The sequence below is a fragment of the Brassica oleracea genome, chromosome C5 (assembly GCF_000695525.1).
Source record: "Brassica oleracea var. oleracea cultivar TO1000 chromosome C5, BOL, whole genome shotgun sequence".
NCBI lineage: Eukaryota > Viridiplantae > Streptophyta > Magnoliopsida > Brassicales > Brassicaceae > Brassica > Brassica oleracea.
The window spans coordinates 2,395,785-2,406,011 of NC_027752.1; the positions used below are offsets into that span (position 1 = coordinate 2,395,785).

General features: G+C 34.9%; 3 protein-coding genes and 1 non-coding gene across 8 annotated transcripts; 2 read left to right on the forward strand and 2 right to left on the reverse strand.

The window, feature by feature from the left end:
• Positions 1-762: 762 nt before the first annotated feature.
• LOC106292519 lies at positions 763-3,191 on the reverse strand. Its single transcript, XM_013728121.1, has 7 exons — positions 3,031-3,191; positions 2,603-2,716; positions 2,036-2,164; positions 1,708-1,918; positions 1,413-1,527; positions 1,146-1,310; positions 763-1,017 (listed from the first exon to the last, which is right to left on the reverse strand). Exons 1-7 carry the CDS (start codon positions 3,133-3,135, stop codon positions 981-983), a joined length of 876 nt encoding a protein of 291 aa, XP_013583575.1. The 5' UTR covers positions 3,136-3,191; the 3' UTR covers positions 763-980.
• A 693-nt stretch (positions 3,192-3,884) lies between these two features.
• On the forward strand, positions 3,885-7,228 carry LOC106296090 (probable sugar phosphate/phosphate translocator At1g06470). 5 transcript variants are annotated; one of them, XM_013732144.1, is made up of 12 exons: positions 3,885-4,156; positions 4,324-4,827; positions 4,915-5,084; positions 5,251-5,336; positions 5,443-5,492; positions 5,727-5,794; positions 5,904-6,004; positions 6,126-6,138; positions 6,238-6,422; positions 6,559-6,645; positions 6,745-6,839; positions 6,953-7,228. In XM_013732144.1, the coding sequence occupies exons 2-12, from the start codon at positions 4,553-4,555 to the stop codon at positions 7,068-7,070; spliced, it is 1,248 nt and encodes a 415-aa protein (XP_013587598.1). In that variant the 5' UTR covers positions 3,885-4,156; positions 4,324-4,552; the 3' UTR covers positions 7,071-7,228. The 5 variants fall into 5 exon arrangements, with proteins under 5 accessions (XP_013587598.1, XP_013587599.1, XP_013587597.1 ...); XM_013732145.1 differs by having other exon boundaries at positions 4,347-4,827; XM_013732143.1 differs by having other exon boundaries at positions 3,885-4,098.
• LOC106296091 lies at positions 7,169-7,835 on the reverse strand. The gene has a single exon (XM_013732147.1). It carries the CDS (start codon positions 7,609-7,611, stop codon positions 7,348-7,350), a length of 264 nt encoding a protein of 87 aa, XP_013587601.1. The 5' UTR covers positions 7,612-7,835; the 3' UTR covers positions 7,169-7,347.
• A 2,046-nt stretch (positions 7,836-9,881) lies between these two features.
• Positions 9,882-9,955, forward strand: TRNAI-AAU. The gene has a single exon. It is a non-coding gene; the product is annotated as a tRNA-Ile (tRNA).
• The last annotated feature ends 272 nt before the right edge of the window (positions 9,956-10,227 follow it).

The window sequence follows — 10,227 nt, forward strand, 5'->3', positions numbered from 1 at the left end:
CCAGAAACAATATTGTTAAAGTTAAAAGATTGAACAACTTAATATAAGATTTATGATATTTCTATTCAACTTATATATATTACGTTGAGGAACACGAACCTGTATTCTTTTTCTTCGTGTAATTTCTATTTATATTATCTTGAATAGAAAATGATAAAGAATCTATATATTCATAAATCAAAGAGACGTCAAAATCAAACTTGGATAATCATGAATGTTTGAGCTTGTGTCTGTGTAAAGAGCAAAGAGAAAACAAATCGCAAATCCTACTTGTAATCAAACATAAATCAAAATCGCAAAGTATAGTGATTCATACATGTAATCGATCATAAAATGAGTTTGAGTATGTACCGAACATATACGTTCAAGAAGGAGAAGACGGAAAGATGAATGAGAATGGAAGATGTAAGTTTAAGGTTAGTAATATATATATTTGAGTACTTCAGGTAATTGGTTCGGATATCAGATATAACCAATCGGTACGGATATCCGGACTGGTTGAATCCTAAAACCAATTCGGTTTTTTTTTTTAACTTCGGTTCGGTTTTCGGTTCGGGTTTTTCGGATCAGTTGGTTTGGGTTTCGGTTATTATGGCCATGCCTAAAATCTAGTAGCTACTTCGTAAATTGCCTCAAATATGAGGACCTATCCCGCTAATATGAAGTTATTGTGTGTGATGGAAAAACTGCAAACTAACCTTCAAAGTTCAAACCATCCATTTCTAACAAATCAACCTTACACATAATAAAATGAGAAGTAAATTAGTAATCAAGCTTTATTTGTTCTTATATTAATGGATTGTTTACATGGCTTACTCCGTCAACTGAGCATGCCTGTCTGCAATCTATGATAAATAAAAGACCAAACTATTTTACATATCTTTCATCAATTATTGTTTTTCTTTCTCTTCTTCCACACAAACAGCATATATTATACACATTATTTACTGTTTTGTATATGGTTCCAGAACGATGAATCCTCAAATCTTTGGAATAACTACTCTCAGAATCCCATCCCTGCTCCAAATTCAAATATTATATTGGTGTTAGTGCTCTCTATGAAACTTTTGACAAATTCTAGATAACTAATTTGAGCTAGTGACTGGTCTAAAACCACTACTTTTTAGGTGTGCGACTATACTTACATAAATTCAGCAGCAACGTTATCCTTGTTCACATTGCTAGGGAATGGCCAGGAAACTTTGAATGGACCTTGTTGAATTTCGTGCTTGTGATATCCAAAAATTGAACCTTTGGTGCATGCATCAACTTTTTGACAGACAGATGTGCGTCTACCTGTCACAGTCAAGCTGCAGTAGTAGGACGGTAAGTATATTTGTTACTTAAGGCATATTAGTGTGTGAGTAAAGGGAACATATTGAAAAAATGTGTGAGGATTGAGTATTAGTTACTTTATGTTGTCGACCTCAACTCTTATATCATTGATACTAGCCCCTGGTAGCTCTACTGCCACAAGGTAGTTATTTTCGTACTCTGCAACATTAGATCTCGGAGACCAAACAGTCCCTGCAAAAGAAAATACGCTTCTATAAGTCCTCTCATGTTTATCAGTGAAGAAGCGTCTGACTGAAGTACAGTTGCTAGCTCCTGTACTTTTGGCAGGTATCTATATTTATTTCTATATATTGTGTTGTTTAAAAAATGTAGTGTATCAGGTGTCCTATATTTATGTGTATGCGAGCGTACCTAGATTGGCTAACTTAGGAAGATCAGGATTGTATGGCTTTTCCAAGCCTTCCTTTAGCTGATATGGTGAATCAGAACAAACAAAGAACTCATCTTTTGCGGCGGCCTTGGAAAACTGTGGTGGGGCGTACTCAGGTCTGGAAAGCAATGGTTGTTGTGAAGAAGGGAAGCCACTCGTTTTGGTCGCAGAGCACTTGGTAGATGCAGCGTCCTGTGGCAACAATATTTGAACAATAATTTTCTTTCATATAATAAAGTATTAATATTTGCAATTTTAGTCACCAGAGAAAAAGAGAAATTTTTTAAAATAAGAGAGTTGATGGTGTACCTCATCAGTTGAAGCCTGCCTCATAAAAAGACCCTGTGCAGAAGATGCTTGCCGAGCAAAATACAGCCTGTTGTCACCTCTTCTAACGATAGAGTTCTTCAAAGTGACGCCGCCGCCTCCAGTGCCAGCCTAGTGTATAAATTGAAAGAAGACAACAGTGTTGGAACTCTGTTTTGAAAAGAAAGAAAGCATGCTCGACAAGCATCTCTCTCATTCATTTCTTACGGTTTTACAAATCAAAAAGACCATCACAGCAACAAGTCAATCGTTAGAGAATAGTTAGTAGGGTGCCGCGTGTTAACCTATCGTGGTTTTATCCTGGGACTCTAATTCGTATAAGTCCGTCGCACTTATGGAGCGATCTAAGGAAAGAGATTTGTCTTCCGTTTCGTCTATTTCGTTTTTATTTATCGTTTATTATCAAATTCGGTTTTCCCGCTTCTACGAACAGAACAAAACTATTTAAGCATCTCATCTTCACAGACATGATGACTCCACCGCGGCTGATTATAATCACCGGATAAGAAGGAACTGAAAAAAAAAATAATAAGAAGGAACTTGTGGTACCTCGTCAGGGGAAGCCTGCTTCATGAAAAAGCCCTGCTCGGAAGATGCTTGGCGGGCAAAAGAGAGTTTGTTGTCACATCTTCTGATGACAGAGTTCAAACTACCGCTACAGTTCTGAGGCATCGCAAATGAATAAAAGAGATTTTTTAATAAACGAAAACAAACAAAACAACAGAACCAAACTATTTGAGACAGAACAAGAAAGCAAAGCAGTCGTTGGTTCATGTGAAAAAAAAAGACGGGTTTGATGATTAAATATCGAGTGGGACAAAATAAAGCTACGATCATGTATTCATCATAACCGACCCAGCTATAGATAGAAAGCTGATAGATGAAATTCAAATATATTGCCAACACACACACACACACACGCACACCATACTATTTCAGATAGATAGATATATATATATAGAGAGAGAGAGTGATACCAAGGGAACGAGCGATGCGGTGGAGACGGGATCGTTGGTGGCTAGCGGGAAGTGAGCGGCGACGGTGGCGAGTCTGCGTCTAGCGGTGAGGGAATCGAGCTCCATATCTCGCTGATCTCTTCGATGTGTGTGAGACCAAGGATTAAAACGAGTGGCTTTAACTTATGCGCGCGAAAATATCTTCTCAATGTGTGGGGGGTGATTGATTAGATTAGAGATATTTTTCTTCCGGGGAAACGGACAACAAAGACAAGGACCCATCCTAAAAAGAAAAAAATGTCATAATTTAATGGTTTTAATTATTACTCTCCCTCTGTTCTTTAAAATTACGTCAAAAAGATCTATTTTTTATATTTTTAATGTATATTTTATTAACTAATTACAAACTTCAAAAAACTTAATTGCACTAGTTAAATTTTTATTGACTTAAAATTATAGAAAAAATAAACACAAAAAACTATGCAAATTTAATGTGTTTTACTAAAATGTGTGAAAATTCTACGATATATCACTCTAAGGAACAAGTATTATTTTTTTGCTATATGGTTTGTTGATAAAATGTGAATATGATTGAACGTTTTTGAAACTAATTATTTCGTTTAATCTGAATATAAATTTTCTTTCATTATGATAAAGAGATTTCAACGGAATCAAGGCTAAAAAATGTTCAATTTTTTTAAAAAAAACTTAGCTAAAATCAATTTCAATTAAAATTAATATTCAAAACAAGCTGAAACCAAACCAGGAATCGAATGAAAGTTTTGGTAGAATGACAAATATCGATTATCTTTTTGTATAAAAATTCCAAATAGAATTGAATGAATTCGCCTTTCTATATTTATTTCGAAAAGTCTCACAAACTGTAAAAGTTTATTTGTTACAATCTGCAAAGGAAACGCAAGTTGCATTTTCACAAGCGGGCAATGTTTTCGTAAAATTGCACCAAAACTCCAACAACAACAACAACCATCATCATCGACTCTCAAATCCAATCAAATCAATCCAGCAGCTCAGCTTAGCTCCCACGCTCCGATCAGATCCATCCACCCCCGATTCCTCTCCCTCGTCGTAGGTCTTCTCTTCCAATTCGAATCTGTGGATTTCTTTTAGCTCAATCCCGATTCAGGTTCTTGATTTTTTTTTTTGAGCTCGGAATCATTGAGCTTCTCCCTGATTTGGAATGAGATTAATTCTCTATTGAGCTGAATCGAAACTCAGATTCGTTAAATGTTGGTTTCCGTTTTTTGTATTTATAATGGCTATTGCTTTAATTACTCTCTTCTTGAAGCTTAGGTTCCTACCTTCCTTGAGTTCAGTTAATCTGCTGGGATACGCTAGAGATAGAGTTGGACACTGAACCATTTGAACATATGAGTATATGATTGGAACGGGGTCAAAGATATATATATTTATTCCTTGAGATTCCAAAGTCCATCACAGGGGTAAATAAAGGCCCTGTGTACTAGATTGTATGCTCTGTGAATGGTAGCCAAAAAGGTTGGCTGTTGAGTTTAGATTGTTGATGGAGCAAAGAGTGCATCTACGCTGTGGTGGCACACTTGAAGTTATATCTAGTCAGGGAGATGTAGACAGAGAACAGGTTTTAGAGCCGTTTGATATTGAAAACGAAACCAGCAAGGAGACAAACCGCTCCAGCAGTTTTGATGTTGGTTACAGTTCCGGTGATAACCTCGAAACGTTGCCTACACCCTCCAAAGATGCTATCTCTCCAGCCGACATCCTAAAAACACTATTCTTTATACTTGTATGGTACACTTTCAGCACATTTTTGACTCTGTAAGTATGTCTTTGTGACTATCACTTAGCCTTCTCTTGTTTTATTTTTCTTATAGCTAGCATTTAATTTGTTTGCTTATTTTTTAGGTACAACAAAACTCTCTTAGGAGATGATTTGGGGAAATTTCCTGCTCCCTTGTTAATGAATACCATTCATTTTTCTATTCAAGCGGTTTTATCAAAGATGATAACATGGTACTGGTCCGGAAGATTTCAACCTGATGTTACCATGTCATGGAGAGACTATTTCATTAGAGGTAAACTAACTAAAACTATGTAGTGAACTCCTTTCTTTTTTGTTTCCTTGCTAATGAGCATTCCCTTAGCCATTACTTTCTACGTGATTTAGCTTTTCCGGTTTTTAGAAGTTGATTATATTGAGTATCTATGAACTGATGACCAACATGGACTTCCCTTTCACAGTTGTACCAACAGCACTTGCAACTGCTTTGGATATAAACCTAAGTAACGAGTCACTTGTCTTCATATCGGTTACGTTTGCAACAATGGTTAGTTGTTTTATTTTATATTGTAGGCCTATGCAACGTGTTAGGAATTTGTGGATGAAAGAAGCCGAGACGTGTCTGATGTAATTCACGTTTTTTTCATTTGCAGTGCAAATCAGCAGCCCCAATATTTCTTCTTCTGTTTGCTTTTGCCTTCAGGTGCTTTATTCATACCTTATCATTCTTGTTCTTTAGACCATGCATGAGAGTCTGTACTTAACAAATTTATCAGTGGTAGACTCTGTTGCTCTAGATAAAACCTAACACTACTTTCCTTTACAGTATTCACTTTGGATACACCTCCTTTTTTATCAATCATCACACTGATTTTATTGCTGCATTTTCCATCCTTTTTTGTTTGTTGTGTTATTCTGACACAGTTTCTCTTGTAAGGCTGGAGTCTCCAAGCCTGAAACTTTTTGGCATTATTTCAGTTATCTCAGCAGGAGTGTTGTTATCAGGTATGTTTTTCTCCAAAATATGTCTTTCTGTCTGCTACAATATTCATCCACATGCCTTAGTTTTTGATTTTTCTAACCAGACTGTTAATTTTTATTCATTTGCATCCAGTTGCAAAGGAGACGGAATTTGAGTTTTGGGGTTTCATTTTTGTCATGCTTGCTGCCGTCATGTCTGGTTTCCGTTGGTGTATGACCCAAGTTCTTTTGCAGGTATGTTATTTAAATCAGTTTTAAATAACTCCTAAACCATGCATTGGATCTATGTATACTAACCCTTGGTTTCTGTTTTCCAATATAATTGGGGCATCTTGATGACAACACGATATGTTAGAAAGAAACCTATGGTGAGTTCTGCTCTTGGTGTTTTCTTGTATATAATATTCGTTGTTAGTTACTTAAAAGTTATAATGCATGAATTAATCTATACTTTTGTGTTCATCTAGGCCTGAAAAATCCATTCACATTTATGAGTTGCGTGGCACCAGTGATGGCTATAGTGACTGGTCTTCTTTCTCTCCTCCTGGATCCATGGAGTGAATTTAGAGAGAACAGATACTTTGATAATGGAGAGCATTTTGCTCGAACTTGTTTCTTGATGCTTTTTGGTGGAGCACTAGCTTTTTTCATGGTAAGCATTTGCTTACAATTTATAGTTTTATGTAAGAATGAACTTGCCTTGATAGGTGGAAGTTGAACCAGCTTTTGAAGATCTAGATTAGTATCCGATCGTTCCTCCATGCTCACTAGTTAATATTTTGTTTCAGGTGTTAACAGAGTATGTTCTTGTTTCGGTGACCAGTGCTGTAACCGTCACAATAGCGGGCGTCGTTAAAGAGGCTGTCACCATAGTGGTAATTGCTATATTGCATCATTACTATTGCTGAGTATTTGATGAATCCAATGAGGGATGTAAATATCTTCATTCTTGTTCTTCTACTTGGTGTGTACAGGTTGCAGTGTTTTACTTCCATGACGAATTTACGTGGCTGAAAGGTTTCGGTCTGATGATCATCATGGTTGGTGTCAGTTTGTTCAACTGGTACAAGTAAGTAATGATTCTTCTCCTCCTGGATAAGGAACTTTGGACAACTTCTTTGTTAAACATCTGATGTATTGATAAATGAATATAATCTCATATTAGCTTTGATGTGTTCCCAGATATGATAAACTACAAAAGGGACACAAGACAGAAGATGAGAAGCAGCTACAAGCTCCGAGTCAAACTGGAAAATATGTGATTCTTGATGAGACGGATGATCAAGAAAATGGGCCTTGAGCAATTTTTTTGTGTTGCATCCAGAATCTCTGGTAATTCTTTATAAACGATCTCATGAAACTGAGTTTCTCTTCCTTCTTGCATGGAAACATCAGAGATTCGCAAGTCAAATGAATTCAAGTTTATTCTATAGAACTACATAACATCAGATTACATTATAAGCTTACTGTGTAATAAAATTGAGACTAAAGCTAAACAACATACTAAGAGAAGGATGAAGAGGAAGTATGAATACAAAAGAATAATGGAATTGAGAGAATGTGAAAAACATGAGAGATCAGATGTGGCATCCACAACAGAGGTAGAAGAAACAGAGAGTCGAAACGAGAACGACAGCTTCGACTACATACATCACGTTGTAAACCACTCCGTCCACTATCTCCATATGCAGTATCTCTACTCTTTTCCACTTAAACGACGGCGACGATGAAAACATACCCCTTAGTCGCCTCCATGTATGTGTTTCTTTCGCCGTCACTTCAATCTCCTCTTTCTGCTGCTTCTTCTTCTTCACAGACGTCCACCTCTTAATCACTCCCATCCTTTGTCTCTCTCTCTCTCTCTCTTAGTCTCTTCACGACAGAGTCATCATGTCCTCATGTCACAGTGCATTCTTATACAGAAGAGGGTGGCAGTCTGGTGAATAGGTTAAAGGAGAGAGTATTATTGTAAAGTGGGAGTAAGTAAGGAATGAGATACTCTTGACCTTTTTCTTCGGAAAGGGAAAAACATTAGCTGGCGAAAGGTTGGAAGAAGGGAGTGAGGGGTAGTTTAGGGATTTTACAGCAAGGCTTTTCGTCACTAAATATTATTTTAGTTAGAGAACAACGGTCTAGCAGTTTCGCTTTTTTACAGAGCGGCCCACTGAAACAATGTAACAACGGTCCTTTCTCTCACATTCCTACATTTGTCACACTTTTCATATGAACCGTTATATAATGATACTAGTTTAAGATTCGCGCAATTACGCGAGATGAATGTTATATATAAAACTAATTTTAATCTATTATTATCTATTTGTATTCATTTACGTATTATGTATATAATTAAATTACAGTAACAAAATAAATTAAAACAATACATCTTTTTATTTACGATAATGTTTTGGTAAACAAATCAAAACAATCATTCTATTTATTTTATATGGTATATAACTAAATTTCAATGACATGGACATAGATATATAGTATATTTTAATATACTCATATGATAAACACACAATTTCTAATGTGCAATTTTTTAATGCAAATTTTAAAATTAAAATATTAAGGCTTCGATACTTTTTCAATACAAATTTAGAAATTATCATATTTAAGTATTTTTCTATGTTATATAATTTAATTTTAAACTATATTAATATATAATATGAATGTCTAGTAAATGAGACTTCATATTCATACGATTTATGATCATTTGTATCTTGTTATTACCAAAACAAATTAAACCATTGATCACAAAATTTTAGTGTGAGATATTTAACGTTTGTAAGAATTTATAGTCGTTTTAAAAATTCAAAATATAATATATAAGAAAAAATTATTTTTTTATTATATGGTTAATGTGGTTGTTTAATATTTTTTAATAATATAAAATTAAACAAAAATAGCTAAGATACAAAAATTATTATCAAAATATTTATCATTCATAATCATTAATTGTCATTTATACATTAATTATATTAAACAATTCTGTAGCTTTTATTTAAGGAAAGTGCGAGAATTTTCTTTTGTACACTATTTATCAATTTAATAGTTAGTTGAATAAAATGTATAATATAAGTTAAGATGGACCAATATATTTCTCTAAGAAATCTGAATTTCATTATCATGGTGACACGTGGCTACAAAACAATGTTGTAATGTTTCTCGATTAATATATAAGAGATAAGTTAAAGAATATATTCTACATGTGTATTTCTGATTGAATAGATTAGATTCTAACCACGTAATGATGTAGTGTCGTAAAGAACTATATATGTTTTGTAAAGCCCCAATACAGATATTTTATTTTTGATGCAAGACAGCTCAATTTTATTTGTCTACTTTACTTTCTTGATGATGGAAGGGACCATATCGTCTCTATCAACAATTTGTGACATTATATATAGAGCCGTTCTCTTCTTTTAATCAGTCGAAAGTTATGTAATTAATCATACTTAATCTTGTCAGTTCTCATATGCGTATTCTTTTAGGTTGGGATGATCATTTATTAAAACACTAAATTACCTATCTTCCTTAATTAACTTAGTATATATGTGACGATAACATATACTAGTATCTTAGAGTATAGCCTTTATCAACTTAGTTTTGGAACTTGTATTGGCCCGACACATAGATAAATAAATATTCACGAGTTCCACCATGCTAATCTTTACTTGTCGACACGAATTTTAGTCGCGCCGCACGCAATAATAGGCTCAGAAAAGTCAAAAGCAGTTGAAACACACTCGAATATTAAGAAAGTTGATTTTTTTTTGGTAACGTTAAGAAAGTTGATTTGTCCATAAACATCTGACTCGAGGGATGAAAATTCATTTTTCAAGATCTTCAGGCTTAGGTCTTCAGGTTACTAGGACCACTACTAAACAACTGGACGTTGTATACGTTATAACTTATAGCATAGTTTTGTAATGAATTTGGCATTAAAGCAACAAAGCATGCATGCGTATATCATGATTCACGATCTACGATATGAAAAAAAGGGTAAACACTCAAATGAGTGTTACTTTCACATGACAAGCTAAATGTTAAAATAATAAAAGGGAAAATGCTGTTAGTTCAATTTGTTAAAATGATTTAAAATCTGCAACGAGGCCCATTAGCTCAGTTGGTTAGAGCGTCGTGCTAATAACGCGAAGGTCGCAGGTTCGAAACCTGCATGGGCCAATATTCATTTTTGATCCTAAACACTACCTCTCCTTTTTAGTGCCCAATATACGAATCCCTTGGTTGAAAAATATATGGGCCCTTAGTTGGCCCAACTAAAAAGTGGTCCAATTGGTAGTATAACGGCACGTTGTTAATTGGTGAACACGTAAAACATCACGTAGTCGCCACTACAACTTCTCCGAGAAGCAAATCCTCCGGCCTTTCCCGGGGGAAAAAAAAAACAAATTCCCAGAAAACCTCGTAAAGGGAGAGAATAAGTGATTCGAGCA